Source organism: Aedes aegypti, chromosome 1 (genome assembly GCF_002204515.2).
Source record: "Aedes aegypti strain LVP_AGWG chromosome 1, AaegL5.0 Primary Assembly, whole genome shotgun sequence".
NCBI classification, from domain to species: domain Eukaryota; kingdom Metazoa; phylum Arthropoda; class Insecta; order Diptera; family Culicidae; genus Aedes; species Aedes aegypti.
In genome coordinates, this window is record NC_035107.1 from 194,941,919 (window position 1) to 194,956,834 (window position 14,916).

Here is a 14,916-nt window from a genome sequence, read left to right on the forward strand (position 1 = left end):
TGATATCAAGATAGCCTACACTGAAATGAATTTTATTGTAGAAACTACTGAATCCATGGTAAAATTAAGAACTGCACCAACGATTTTCAACCGACTACATTAATCTGTTAACTCTACCAAAACATAGTCAACATCACTACACAAGAAAATTTCTTCTGTTGATTTAACCAGAGTTGTAGTATTTTTGACTAGAAACATTCTTGATTTGAGAAGTTTAGCATCATACTTTTGACCACACTGTGTTATACGGTGGGTGTCACGGATTGAAATACAATGCTTTGTAGTGGATGCTACTATGGACATAGTCAAATTTACTGCACTGCTCAGTGATTTTCACCAGATTATAGTAAACTTAACAGATTTTTGTAGTCGGTTGAAAATCGTTGGTGCAGTTCTTAATTCTACCATGGATTCGGTAGATTATACAACAAAATTTGTTTGCGTGTATATTACGTAATATCAGCTCTAGTATGAACGTAGCATAATACAACATAGATATATCATCCGAGCAGGTCATCCAAAGAAGTCCAAAATAACGATTACTAAACACATTGTTCAGCAACAAAGAAGCCTTACAAAATAGGTCACACCATAGCCAAATTTTAAAAAATGGGCAAAATATCTAAAAATTGCGTTGTATTCCTAATGTATTGCAATGTTCAACTTACTAATATTATTATTATTTATCTTTATTTGAGTGGCTTTTCGCTCTTGGCAAATTCGTCACTAACTTACTAATATATAAAAACATGTTGGATAAAATAATAACTGATGCTTTCTCAATAGCGGAATTTGGGGCAAGTGTGCCACCTTAAGCAAATTGTTCTCTAACTTTGCCCAAAGTTTATAAAATCCACCAATTTAGCCTCATGATGATAGTTTCACATTTTTTCATAACCACTGTGCCATTTGAAATGAAAATAATTTCAAATAGTATTGGTTTTGGAGCTTCTCAAATATCATCCAAAATAACCTATTTTTCGACACTATGGGGCAAGTGTGCCACCCATATGGGGCAAGACGGCCACCGAATGAACATCGCATGTAATTCTACTTGTAATGAAATTTTCTTTATTTCCTATTAATATTATTTAAAAAGCAGACGCTAATCTATAATTTAAAAAATAATTTTAAGTTTACCGTAATAAGGTGGTGCTTTATAACAAGGTTCAAAACATGCGTAACTCTCTATTACTCATTCGAATAACTAAAATGATTATTTTTGTCTCCATTCAATACAATATAAGTGGTACCCTTATATTACGGCAAATATGTATAATATTACACTAGATCAGCACTAAATAACGGTAAAATATTGATGTAGATATGTAAAACGGTACTTAATAAGCCGAAAAACATGTTGTTATTGTATATTTTGAGATAAAATCACTTTGGGGGGCAAACATGTTAGTTATTCCCCTACTATACTTCAGAAACCACTACCGGTGCCTCATTTTAGTTTATTATTATGATTTTGTTGATGATGTTTACATTTTTATAAATTTCACTTCAACAATTTTTGTTTACCAAATAGGTGGCACACTTGCCCCAATAACTATACATTTCAACCAAACTGGATTTTGTATGCAAAACTAAATACTTTTTTCGTTCAAATGCCACAATAACTTACACATTTGAATAGTTTCACGATGTACAGTACGTTAGAAAAATCTGGTAATAATTTACCTTTTACCATGCTATTTAGAAACAACGAAATCTTATAAAAATCCACTCAAATTTGGTTGTCTTTGCAAAAATCGATGTAAATACGTGTAAAATAGAGCAATGTTCATCATATTTTGATTATTATATTGTGAACTATGAAGGAACATATTGTTAAGCTCAAAGAAAATATATATATTGTAATTTTTATAAAAAGCAGGGGTGGCACACTTGCCCCTATGGCACACTTACCCTAAAGTCCGCTACAATATTCAAATATGTTTAGAAAATATTTGAATCAGTCTTCTGACATAGGATTATTGATTGAAATATATTTTATATTTGTATAATGTTTAATAGATGGAAAAACTGTGACAATTAGTTAAAATATTAACCTAGTAGAAATATTATACATTTAATAAATGAATTTTAGTATAGTTAGATGAACAATTCAATTAAAGTTTTAACAAGTTAAAACTTATTATGAAATTCGATTAATCATTACAGACTGTTTTTACTTTGTGAATAAACTTTATTTTTGACCAGCATTGAAATAAATTTTCTCACTGTGCGCTATAAACAGCCCTCGGAGTTCAGCTTGCATCAGTACTGAACAGCAGCAGAAGTAATGCGCTTATTCAGTTGTTGATCAACATAGCACGTGTTGATTAGTCATTGTTGAATAGAAGCTCAAGCATGATCAATAATCAGCTACAAGAGGTTTATATTGGGCACTGGAAGGCTAATATATGAATTCAAGGATGGCGCAGATGGCAAGGTATACCGCTGACGATGGGAAGGTCTCGAGTTTGAATCCAGTATTCAGGTAATTATTAAAAGTGTGGTTGTTAATTCATGGTATAGGTATACACTACATTTGATGTATACAGGTTAGCTATTTTTAGTCATTTATTTGTTTTCAATCAATTTTGTGGCAGTTGAATAAAAGCTGATATGAATGCTTATAAAGCGATTTTGAAGTTGTAGAATAAAGTCAATATACAACGACACGCTTTATAACTTCTCCAAATTTGTGTGAACAACGCCTGAACAAAGGCTTCACTTGGAAATAATTAAAATGTTGTTAAACATGATGCTGAATTAAACTACAATAATGTAGTTTGTTAAACTAGCGTTGTTAAATCATCAATCCTTATTAAGTTAAGTGAAACCTGAATAAACATCATTACAATATATGATTACAGTCACTAAATGATAAGAAGCTTAATAATTTCGCCAGATTTGCTTGAACAATGTAGTTGTGAAAAATTGCTTAATAAATGATTATAAAATAGGCAAATGTTTCTTGGGTGGGGCCTTCCTTAGCCGAGTGGTTAGAGTCCGCGGCTACAAAGCCATGCTGAAGGTGTCTGGGTTCGCTTCCCGATCGGTCCAGGGTCTTTTTCGTAATGGAAATTTCCTTGACTTCCCTGGGCATAAAGTATCATCGTACCTGCCACACGATATACGCATATACGAATGCGAAAATGGCAACTTTGGCAAAGAAAGCGCTCAGTTAATAACCGTGGAAGTGCTCATAAGAACACTAAGCTGAGAAGAAGGCTCTGTCCCAGTGAGGACGTTAATGCCAAGAAGAGGAAGAAGAGACGTTGGCTGATGTCAAGAAGTTTGCAAACTTCTTGAATATGAGCAAACTTGGATGTCAGGGAAATTAAATATGAGCCCAATAGCACAGACAAAAAGACGTTACACTCTAATTATTTGCATCGCATAGCAATTCTAATATTTGATAGCAGCGCCCAATTCGAATATTTGGTAGTTGGCCGACGGGCCACTCGTGGCGCTCGCGTCACTTTTGTTCGAGGTTTGACGTTTGCTCACTACCGCCACCTAGTTCGCGGTTGGCCAAATGAGGTATTTTTTGCATTGGGCGTAAATGTTCACGTGACTATAGACATATATGTTTTGAATTGATAATTGTTCCAGCTGTTACGTTTGTTTGTCTGTGCCACTAGCTTTTAATCCTTTATTTCTCACGACTTAGATCGACTTTACGAAAATAGCTTAAATAGTGCTTAAACAAATAGTGTTGCAAATGAGCTGTTTTTTGGAAATCACTTTAATTAGCCAATAGTACCGTCAAGCTACCATTCACCGTGCTTTTAAGAAAAATTTGCACTTCAAAAAATTATATAACTTTTCCAAATAATTTGAAGCGTACTAGAATACCACTACGTAGCGTGAAATTATATAATAATCCAGGGAAAACTCTAGAACTAGTGATGCATAACAAAAAAAAATACTCAAAAATTCGCCTCGTACCGTTCTATGTCACCATTTACCGTGCACACTAGTGCACCATTCACCGTTCGTATAGTTTTCGTCATGATTTAATTTTGTATCTTGAAGAAACGTTGTTGATGGAGAAACTATGTTGCTAGTAGTGTGCGCACTCATTTTTAAGAGTACTCAAATCTTCATTTACAATAAAAACCATAAAAAGGTTAAAAATTGGCTAAATAATTATTTTTTCATTAAAATCGTTTTAGGAGGTTTGACTGGATTGTCCAAACCATTCCTTATTCACTCAAAAACTAAATATGAAGTAGTTTAATGACGATATAACAATAAATCTTATATTACCGAATAATTTCATGCCTTTTACACTAATGCACGGTAATAGGAACCATAAATATTGAAAAGGATCCATTCACCCTGCATTGGGTTTCGACTGAAACACAATAAAAAAATTCTAATTTGGATAAAATCTCATTGCTCATACGATGAAATACATCTTACTAATAGTATCCACTATGAAAATTTGTTGGAATTTTGAAAAATTTCATACTCTGTCGTTAAAATGAAAAATGAGAATTTTTGGCGTTTCTACTAAGAGTGTTAAAAAATCTCATTATCAAACAGAACACGATTTTGACTACATACACTAGGTTTTTCAAAATGCTTTGTGACAAAAACTACTTCTTCCATCAGTTTTATCTTATTTTGCTGACAAAGGAATAATTTGTGAAAATTGTATGAATATTCTGTAGGAATTTGTATATGTGCACGGTGAATGGAGGCCGCACGGTGACTGGTGACTTAACGGTATTTGTTTGCAATAGTAAATTGATTGGTTATCTATGCGTATGAAATCATACTCTAGTAAGGCGGGATCCACAAATTACGTAACGCTCTAGGGGGCGGGAGGAGTAGGCTTAAGCGTTACGGCTCATACACAAATTTAAAACTTTCCATACAAAAAGCGTTATGGATGGTGGGGAGGGGGTCAGAAATTTAAAATTTTAGTGTTACGTAATACATAGACGCTGCCTAATTATAGTATTCATCTGAATCGGTTTGGGTTTGTCTGAACTTCGTCGAAAACCAATGGTGCTCTGGAGCTACCATGGGAAAGAGAGGGTTTAAAAAAAACTTCCTGCCGAAGTGAATCAAAATTGTCAAGATACGGCTCCCCGTATATGTACCATCAAAGTTAAACTAAAATGCATACATTAAAACTTGCAATTGAACAATGAACAAATATTTACTTTTTTTTGTAGTGCATCAGGTAGGCTTGATTCATTTTATACTGTAAACGTTTGTACTCATAAAACATATGTTTCAAATTAACCTTCCAGTCGTCGCGCGGTTCGCCACCGTCAGAATCACCACGCTGCTGCTGTGAACGAATAGCGAGGTTTTTTCAACAGTGTTGTACAAAATACAACAGCGCGACGACTGAAGTGTTAACTAATCATTCTTCAACTCATGTCTGGAAGTGAAAGAGGGTTCTTTTCGCCCTGTATGAATTAATTCAGGGTTTTATTCATGTTGATTGATACTTTTCTACTATACTACGTGATTTGTATTTATCTGGTTCATGATAAATATGGTTTTAAATTCAATGCAATTCTTTGGAAAAAAAAAAGTTTCTCTAAATACAGCCTGATGCTAAAGGCGAGATAATCGTATTGGTAAATGAAACTATAATGACTCATACGCAAACAAGCACTACTCTTCATGGAAACATAACAAATGCTACTGATTCTGGTTCTGCAGGAAGATTACATCATCCGCAATGATGCTGGTGGTAGGTCGCTGTTTGCCCTCCTGATCCGTAATCTCGCCGTAGGTAATCTTCCCGCTGATCATTGTCCGTTGGCCCTTCCGGAGGTAGCTCATGACGGCATCCCTCAGGGCCGGTTTGAAGACCACCACCCGGTGCCAATCGGTTTTCTGCATCCAGTCGCCGGATTCGTACCGATAGTTGGAGTGTGTCGCTAGGGAGAATGTAACCACGGGATGGGCATCGTTGCCACGCTTCTGCGGATCGGCTCCGACGCGGCCCAGCAACGTTACGCTATTGACCGCTGGAATATACATAAGGGTGACGATGGTGTTGAAACATGTGAAGATTTGGCGTGAATGAGCGCCCAGATTACATACTTTTTTCGATGCGACCGGGGTCACTGCAATACAGCCGTCGGAGCACAGTATTGTTGGTGAAGATTCGAGTGCTATATCGGGTAAACATTGCGAATTCTTAAGTAGAAACGAAATTGAAATTAACTGGAATTTAGTCCGATTTCGCCGGTGTGGTGATTTCTATAAACAAAATAACGATGACAGTTAGAGTGCGTTTAGCGAAGTGGAATCCTCATAAGCCCCATAGTAAAATGTATGAGTGGTAAAGTCCCTTAAGAAACGCTCGCGAATAGAAGGATCAAAACATGAAACAAAAAAAAACCGGGCGGTCGAACATAAATAAAATTGTTTAGCAGCAGAGTTCGCTTCTAAGTTCATTTATGAAATTTTTGCTGTATTAATAAAACTTCGCGTAATAATTGAACCAAATTTTCAAGGAAAATGAGCTCGTCTAAATATTCCAGTGGTAGAAATCCAATGAAACAAATAGGTAACAAAAATGTAGGCTACAGGGTGGACATACTTAAGTGGAGCGAAAAGATGGACCTGTTGGCCATTGGAAACGACAAAGGTTGGTATTTTTCCATTATTTAAAATGCTGTATAATAATTTCAAGAAATTTTAAGGAGAAGTTATACTGCATCGTCTGAAATGGCAAAAGGTGTGGCAATTGCCTCCACCGGAAGAGGGCTTACTAGTTCGTGGAATAGCTTGGAGACCGCTGGAGAAGGTGATGGCAATTGGTAAGGTATTTATTTGAATAGGGGAAAGTGGGGCAGATGTCATCTCAAGGAAAGTTGATGAAAGTACAGAAAATAACGCAGACTTGCCCAACCTTTTTGGATTGCGAGCCAAATCTCAGATGGCAGGTCAAATTGTTTTAGAATAGCAATTCCAAAACTTATGGGAAATATAAAAATTTCCGTCGAGGAGATTCAAAATAGATTTTTGCTTCTCAAATACACACTCAATCTGTTCGGTAAAAATAACTGGGTTTTTGAACTACCGAAAAAGTCAGTAAACTAAAAAAATGTCAGAAATCGAAAAACAGAGATTTTTTACTGAAATTTTGCAGATAGCTTTCTTTTTATATCATATATCGAAAAAAAAAAACATGGTGAAAATACGCGTGGCGACAGTTTTCATTTTACTGACTTTTTCGGTAGTTCCAAAACCCAGTAAAATTTTACCAACCCCAGTAATTTAATCTAAGTGTGTAATCTTGCCGAAAATCCTGTAAGAATTGTGCTCAGGATTTCGTCAGAATCCAGCTTGGATTGTTATAATAGTAGTGTACGCAGCCAGTAGCAGAATGATGATAAACAAGCTTCGGATTCTACATACATTCTGAGTGAAAATAAAATTGATGCTCAAGCGTTGTAATTAAAAAAAAATGTATGTAGCTCGTCAAGACGTCATACACTCAGGCAAATGGACTATCGAAATACATACACGGGAAAAAATTCTGTGGTAAATATTACTATTGTAGCTGACTACGCCCATTCTTGAAACTACCATGGAATTTCAGACCAATTTACTATGTTTACGGTACATCCTACCACATTACTGGTACATTTGACAGAAAGAATTTACAACAATCTGATTTCGACAACAAACATGGTAAAATCAAGCGCATTTCTGGTCTGCTGAAAATTGCCGGTGCGAGCGCTTAAGTTAACCCCCTAAAATGGTAGTTTATACCGCACAATTTTTTTGCGTGTAGGAACCACTTATGAAAATTCGTCACAATAAATCGGGTTGAAATTCATAGCTTTGCCTTATGAAACCAAACTTTGAAAGCAAAAAATGTTTTCGCGCCGACCAGAAATCGAACCAAGGACCTTGCGATCGTTAGGCCCGTGCGTACACCACGCGCCTATCGACGCCGCCTTGATGTGAGTTGATGCTAAAACGATACATAAGGGGCGATCCATTAATTACGTAAGACAATTTTCAGGGTTTTTCAACCCCCCCTCCCCCCATGGTAATATTTTTTGTATGAAAATTAAAAATAAATTGTATGGCGCGTAAGAAATCCCAAACCCCCCCTCCCCCCATAAACCCTTACATAATTAATGGACAGCCCCTTAAAGCGTTCGTATTGCAATAACCGTTCCACCACAGACAAACAGACGTAACACTCTAGTTATTTTCATCGTGCAGCAGAATAGCGCCCAATTCTAATAATTCTCGCATAACTTCTGATCTCGCCCTAAAAGCCATTGGTAACCATGTGTGTAGCTCGTTGTTTCTGAGCATTTGAATGGATTTTCATGTTATTTAACAACACTATGTGGAAGAAAGGATCATTATCTACCTGCCCGTGATGTTGGTGTAGATGCTTATTCTTTCATTTGCTCAGAAACAACGAGCTACACACGTGGCTACCAATGGCTTTTAGAGCGTTATCTCAGAGTATGCGAGAATTGGTAGTTGGCCGACGGACCACTCGTGGCGCTCGCATCACTTTCGTTCGAGTTTGACGTTTGCTCACTACCGCCACCTAGTTCACGTTTGGCCAAATGAAGTATTTTTAGCATTGAGCGTAAATGTTCACGTGACTATGTTTTAAATCGATAATTGTTCTAGCTGTTACGTCTGTTTTTCTGTGGTTCCACATTCCACCTTTCATACACTCAGGCAAATGGACTATCGATAAACATAGGAACCCCTTATGAAAATTCGCTACAAGAAATCGGGGTGAAATTCATAAATTTGCCTTATAAAACCAGAATTTGAAAACAAAAAAACGTTTACGCGGCAACCTAGAATCGAACCAAGAACCTTGCGATCGATAGGCCCGAGCGTACACCACGCGCCTATCGACGCCTTGATGTGGAGTGATGCTAAAACGATACATAAAGCGCTCGTATTGCAATAATCGTTCCACCTTTCATAAGGCAAAATGTATGAAATTCGATAGTCTAGTTCGCTGCGTGTAAGGCAAAATGTATACATTTCGATGGTCAGTTCACAGCGTGTAATTATGGATCCCATCCTAAAAAATCGGAATTTAATCCAAAAATACTGTTAATAAGGCGTGTGTCCGGCTTTCGAAGCGCCCGGTACTTCGAAGCAGTACGGTACACATCGTTTGAATTCCAATCTTATGTCACTGATTGCTACTATACCTATGCTAAAACTAAAGGATGGTCGTTTCGGTTTTCTCAAATCGGTGGCAGGCTCGATAGAAACTCCTCTGCGAAGCAAAGATAAGGTGATTTTGCCGTTTTTCGGAGAATCAAAAACTGAACTCAAAATTTTCAACACAGATCCTCAAGCGATTCAAGTGAGAGTGCAAAAAAAATGCGGGGATTTTTTTGGATCTCTCTCTTTCTGTAGCGATGCTCACCTTTACTCACGCTTCAAAACAACTCTTGAGTGTCCCGACCGAACAAGACATTCATCGGGGAGTTGTGCGAGCACTGTTTTTTTATGAAATTTTAATCTGTTGTGTTTTATGCTTTGTGTGTGCATTAAAGTGTCAATGTCTTTCTGTTTGTAGAGCAGCAAAAGGGCCAGATATGAGAAAGGTCTTCAAGGTCTTCGCCGGACGAAAAGAGATGAGGCCACGGGCCATACGTTTGGCAGACTGGTTATAATGGGAATGGCAATGATTCAAGGGCTCCCAGTCCATTAAGTAAGAGAATTAATGTGATTTTTTAATTAATATTTACAGCTTACAGTAATGGGACCGTTATATTGATTAACATCGAAAATAAAGAAGAAATCTACAACTTCAATGTCAAATCGGACATAACTTGTATGAACTGGACGGAGAACAGCAAAGAAGTTTCAGTCAATGATACCAGTGGAGATGCAATTGTAAGTTACAAAACGTTGCCTTATTTAAATTATTGAATAGTTACCTTTCTTCTTATCCGTAGAATAATTATACTACATTCCTACCTCCGCTGCCAAGTTTGAATTCGCTCTCGTCGACGGCTAAGTCATGTGAATACAACACTCTGAAGTTCTACTCGAAGCAGATTCTCAACCTTTTGATCATAGGCAGTTCTAATGGACACGTTAACTTGTCCGTATTTGGGATGTTATCTTGCTGTGAATTGGATGTGTTTCAGACTCTAAAAATTCACCCAGATGAGGGTACTATTAAGGAAGCGAAAATGAGTTCAAACTTCAAGCAACTGTTCGTGGTCGTTCAAAGGGGCGGATGGCTTGAATTGGTTGTCTTTGAAAACGATATTCTGCAGCGATATTCGACTTCGCTGTTGAATCTGGCCATCAAGCACGCACATATTCTGGGAACGATGACCTACATCAGCGACACTATTGAGTGTATTGTCGAGGCTTGGGAAACCGTGTTGTTGGAAATGGACAACAAGTTGACGAAATACGCCAACAGTCAAACTGAAGGATCGATATCCGCTGATTTTCTTGAATTGCTTATGTTTGGAAGCACTTCCCCAGCTCTGGAGCAATTTCTGCTGAGGGATTTGACAGAAAAGGGACTGAAAAAGCTGGGGAACAGCATCGAGTTGAGTTACTCCACCATACAAAAATTGGTGGTTAAGCCACTTCACACGGCAATTAGCAGCGTCTTTTACCATCTGAATTCCTTACAAGGTATGATAAGCAACGCTTATTATTACAAACCATTACTGGGAGATGTTACAAACGAAGCACTGATCAACTGCGGGTCTTTCTTGATCAAAGCTTATGAGTTGCAACAAACGATCGATACTTCCACGAGAGATTTTAAAATCTTTTTCCGTTGGTTGTATATAGTGATCGTACGGTTAATGGATGAAACTCTGTCTGAAGACAGTTCTTCCGTTACGCAACAGGAGATCAACTATTTGGCGGAGTTTCTAAATAACTTCGACGCAAACTATCATGAAAGCATGGAAGAGGAAAATTCAATTTCGGAACACAAGAAGCGCAAGTTCAATTTAGAACGTGTTGGTCAGTACCTTGAGGACAAGCCGCTTGTGTTCCCACCCAAGGAAGACGTCTCCAACCAGTGGACCAAACTCCAAGAAGAAAACGAGTGCCTGAAAGCTTGTCCACTGATTTTCCCTCACAACGAAAACAGCTCTCTCGTCCAACAGCACCATCAACTGAAGAGTAGCATCGAGCGGATCTTCGAAAAACCTGTGTCGGTGATCGGTCAAGATTTTAAACAGAAGAGCATGCTCTCGCTAAGAAACGATTCATTGGACGACTTCCAGCAAACTGTCACCCAAATGAATGTGGAAGATTGCAACGTGTCGCTCTTTGCCATGCTCGACTCCGACAACAGTCTCGTCATAACGGAATGCAATCCATCGTCAATGATTCGTTCGGTGCGGCTACGTTTTCAGGAGAAGCCCTATTTTGATGCCCGTTTGTCGGCCTTGGGGGATCTAACGTTCAAGCACATCCAGTTCTACAACCGGGAAACACTTTCTGTTTTGCTGCGAGCGCGAACTAGCGAAGGTCGTTCCAGTAGTTACTTCATGCAGCTTCCGCTGGACCGGATCTGGGAACTACTGGAAGCGGTTCCATTCGTCAGCAATCAGATAGTATCCGATGCGAATGGCGGTGGAAGTTGCTGTCGAGTAGTGAATGCCTACACACTCATAGAGGAAGGCTTGTTGAAGCTTTTGGAAGGCATGGATGCTGGGAAAATTGCCGTGTCTGGATCGAGGAACATGGCCTCGGTTGTGTCCGAATCTCAACGAACCATCAGGATATACGACATGGACCCACAAGAAGAGGAAGACGATCTGTTGGATACGTCGCGGGATAATAGTAGTTTAGATAATAGTAAGGAATCCATACAATCTTGAATGTTCTTCAATACGTCAATACAAATCATTATTAATGATGAATATTAGATCTGAGTATATTTCAATATCCTTCACAGTACCAACATAAAAAAATCGATAAAACAAATTTTCTTTTACTTGCAATAACTTTGTCACACGGTGTCTTTGTGGAGTAACTTTATCACAAAAAAATAGGTAAGTCTGAAATTTCGAACTAAAAACAATTAGACTTTGCTCTTTCATTTGCGACCAAAATCAAAATAATCGGTCGGGGGGTCCAGAACATTTTTTTTTATTTTGTGTGAAGTATTCATGGATATGTGTTTTTGCACCGACACACATTGCGTTGAACATAGATATGGGACAAACTGCAAGATCAAACCATTTGAACACCTTGGCTTGGAAGGTAAAGTTGTTCTTGCTCAAAAGAGCTGTAATAAGCGTATATGACATATGATATACGCATAATTGCAAACCTGTCTCAAACGTCATTTAAGTTATTGTCCACGATAAACCTTGAAAATCGTACTAAAATTGGTCATGTAAGAAAACTCTTAACTCTTAAAACCATTGAAAACCGAGTGTGTAGCTCGTTGTTATTAAGCAGATAAACGGACCAAAATAAAAACTGTCATCGCTGGGAGACAGAGGAGGATCTTCTCTTCGTCGTAGCATTGTGAAATAAAGTGTAAATCCATTTGTTTGCTCAGTAATAACAAGCTATGGCTTTTAGGACGAGATCATAAAATATGCGAGATTTCTCTTTTTACTCGTAGGGGATGGTACACAAATTATGTCACACTAAATTTCAATTTTTTCGACCCCTCCCCCCTTTGTCACACTTTCTGTATGAGTCCTCCGATAATTTTGTAAGGCTTGTCACGCATGGCTTAACCACCTCCCCTCCCTTGGAGCGTGACGTAATTTGTGCATGACCCGTAGATACAAAAGTGACTTATCCGCCTTTCAAACAACACAATTTCAGTTATTCGAATTAACTAGTAGAGGGCTTCGCATGTGCTAAACCTTGTTATAAGGCATGTAATATACTTGCCCCATGGTGCTGAAAAATACGCAAATTTGGATGGTATTTGAGAAGTTTCAAATCTTATATTTTTTATGTTATTTTCTTAATGGCACAGTGCTTATGAAAAGATCAGAAACTAACATCATGAGGCTAAAATGGGTTTGGGATTTTTGTACTTGTTTGCAGTACTATAACCCCATATTAACCCCTCTACCGGCAGCTTCATTTTTTTCAAAATATTCAAATCGCGATAACTTTTTTGTTTCTCAATATTTTTGAAAAAAATTTCCACAACTTCTCAAAAAACTCTCTTTTTTTCAGAATCTGTATCGGTTTTGAGCATTGGTCATCTATATTCGGAGGTATTCCAAAATTCTTTGGGGGACCGACGCATAGCCATAACTCTCGTAATTATTTCTGGCTACAGATTTTTTCTCATATTTGGTTATTCGCTTTTCAAAACTAAACTTTGATGAAAGTCTATTGTGAAGAAATTAGACAAATCGGTGCAACTGTTTTTGAGCAATGAGCTTTTATGTTTTCGGTACCACTCTAGCCGTAAAGAGATCTTGAAAACTTCTTAAAACATCATATTTGAATTTTATATGGGAAGTGTCGGTCCCCCAAGGAACACCGACATATTTTTAAAACCAGTTGACCAATGGTCAATACCGACATAGATTCCAAAAGTAGAAGAGTTTTTAGAAAAGTTGTGAAAAAATGGTGGAAAAATATAGAGAAACAAAAAAGTTATCGCGATTCAAATATACTCTTGTGCTGAAAAAATGAAGCTGCCATTAGAGGGGTTAAGCTAAATAATAGCAAACAAACTCATGAATATCTCTTCTGCTATCTGTCGAATTGAATTTCTCTCTTCAGCAAATTTCTTTATTATGGTTTGAAGAATAAGCTTTTACAATGGGATAATAAGTTTGTACTTACATTACAGCGTGTTTGGAACATACCTCAAAATTTCTTCATAGTAATTTCCATATAAACCTACATTGTCTTTGGGCCACGTTAAATCACCACTTAGAAAATTGCGAATTTCACAGAACACTATTTTTATAGTAAGAATAGTAAGTAACATATGTGAGATTGAATTCTCAAACATTTTTTTAATTAAACCGCCCTAATGTACATAAACACATAGATAGGCAAATTCAAACATATGTGCAAGTCTCTCGAAATCAAACAAAAATAAAATTACTTTGGACCCCCCGACCGATTATTTTTGTTTTAGCAGCAAATGAACGAGAGAAACCTAGATTTTATTGTGGAGAAGTTTCAGACTTACCTATTTTTTTGTAATAAACTTGTTCTACGAAACACACCGTGTGTCAACTTTCAACCGATTTTGATGATTTTTAGAAAAATACGGCGTAATTTCAAAATAGGGCTTAAGTGGCAGGATACCTAAGGCAGCCAAAAGAGGATGCTCAATAATAAATACATTGAATCACTCTAAAACATCAACTAAACCATTATATCAATACAGTACCAGATTTACGGCCTGACAAATGTAAACAAATTGAGTTTTATTCACCTAACAGTTTATTTGATAAATTACAATCATATAATGCACAACTGTTTCTTAAAAATAACCTTTTTCACGAAATATGTGAGAAAAACATAAAGGCGCATTTGATATTATCTTTCGATACGAACTCTGATGTCAATTTCGCCCATCTTCCCCCTTTGCGATAACCGGGCGCATTTGCGATTGAGTGTGGCAGCAGGGCGCATTTAAAACTGAGTGTGCAGAAGGTCGATAGTGAAGAAGGTTCGTGTGAAAGAGCGTAGCAAAACGGCGAAGCTGATGATAGTCAAAGCAGAAGGACGAGGGCGTAACAATCCTCAATTTTGATGAATGGCGCATGATGCTTTTTTATTTATTTAAACATGTTGTTCATAATATGAAAATAAATCAAATGGTTTGTTACAAAAGTAATATTGTAATGGATCATACAAAAATGCATCATGCGATTAAATCGATCGGAGACATAATATAGAATTGAAATTATATCCGCTGAACTTCAAACCGATTTTACTGACAATATATTAGTGTTC

At 37.3% G+C, this 14,916-nt stretch overlaps 2 protein-coding genes across 2 annotated transcripts; one reads left to right on the plus strand and one right to left on the minus strand.

The window, feature by feature from the left end:
• Nucleotides 1–5,415: 5,415 nt before the first annotated feature.
• On the minus strand, nt 5,416–6,257 carry LOC5567789 (single-stranded DNA-binding protein, mitochondrial). The gene is made up of 2 exons (XM_001657642.2): nt 6,070–6,257; nt 5,416–5,993 (listed from the first exon to the last, which is right to left on the minus strand). Exons 1-2 carry the CDS (start codon nt 6,155–6,157, stop codon nt 5,662–5,664), a joined length of 420 nt encoding a protein of 139 aa, XP_001657692.1. The 5' UTR covers nt 6,158–6,257; the 3' UTR covers nt 5,416–5,661.
• An 88-nt stretch (nt 6,258–6,345) lies between these two features.
• LOC5567788 (anaphase-promoting complex subunit 4) lies at nt 6,346–11,887 on the plus strand. Its single transcript, XM_001657641.2, has 4 exons — nt 6,346–6,619; nt 6,675–6,791; nt 9,728–9,873; nt 9,936–11,887. Exons 1-4 carry the CDS (start codon nt 6,490–6,492, stop codon nt 11,838–11,840), a joined length of 2,298 nt encoding a protein of 765 aa, XP_001657691.1. The 5' UTR covers nt 6,346–6,489; the 3' UTR covers nt 11,841–11,887.
• The last annotated feature ends 3,029 nt before the right edge of the window (nt 11,888–14,916 follow it).

Excerpts from the sequence above, each read along its gene's own strand:
- LOC5567788 (XM_001657641.2), top strand. The coding sequence starts at position 6,490 with ATGAGCTCGTCTAAATATTCCAGTGGTAGAAATCCAATGAAACAAATA. Across the intron at positions 6,620-6,674 it reads GGCCATTGGAAACGACAAAG|GAGAAGTTATACTGCATCGT; the intron begins GTTGGTATTTTT and ends AGAAATTTTAAG. Across the intron at positions 6,792-9,727 it reads GGAGAAGGTGATGGCAATTG|CTTACAGTAATGGGACCGTT; the intron begins GTAAGGTATTTA and ends TAATATTTACAG.
- LOC5567789 (XM_001657642.2), bottom strand. The coding sequence starts at position 6,157 with ATGTTTACCCGATATAGCACTCGAATCTTCACCAACAATACTGTGCTC. Across the intron at positions 5,994-6,069 it reads CCCCGGTCGCATCGAAAAAA|CGGTCAATAGCGTAACGTTG; the intron begins GTATGTAATCTG and ends TGTATATTCCAG.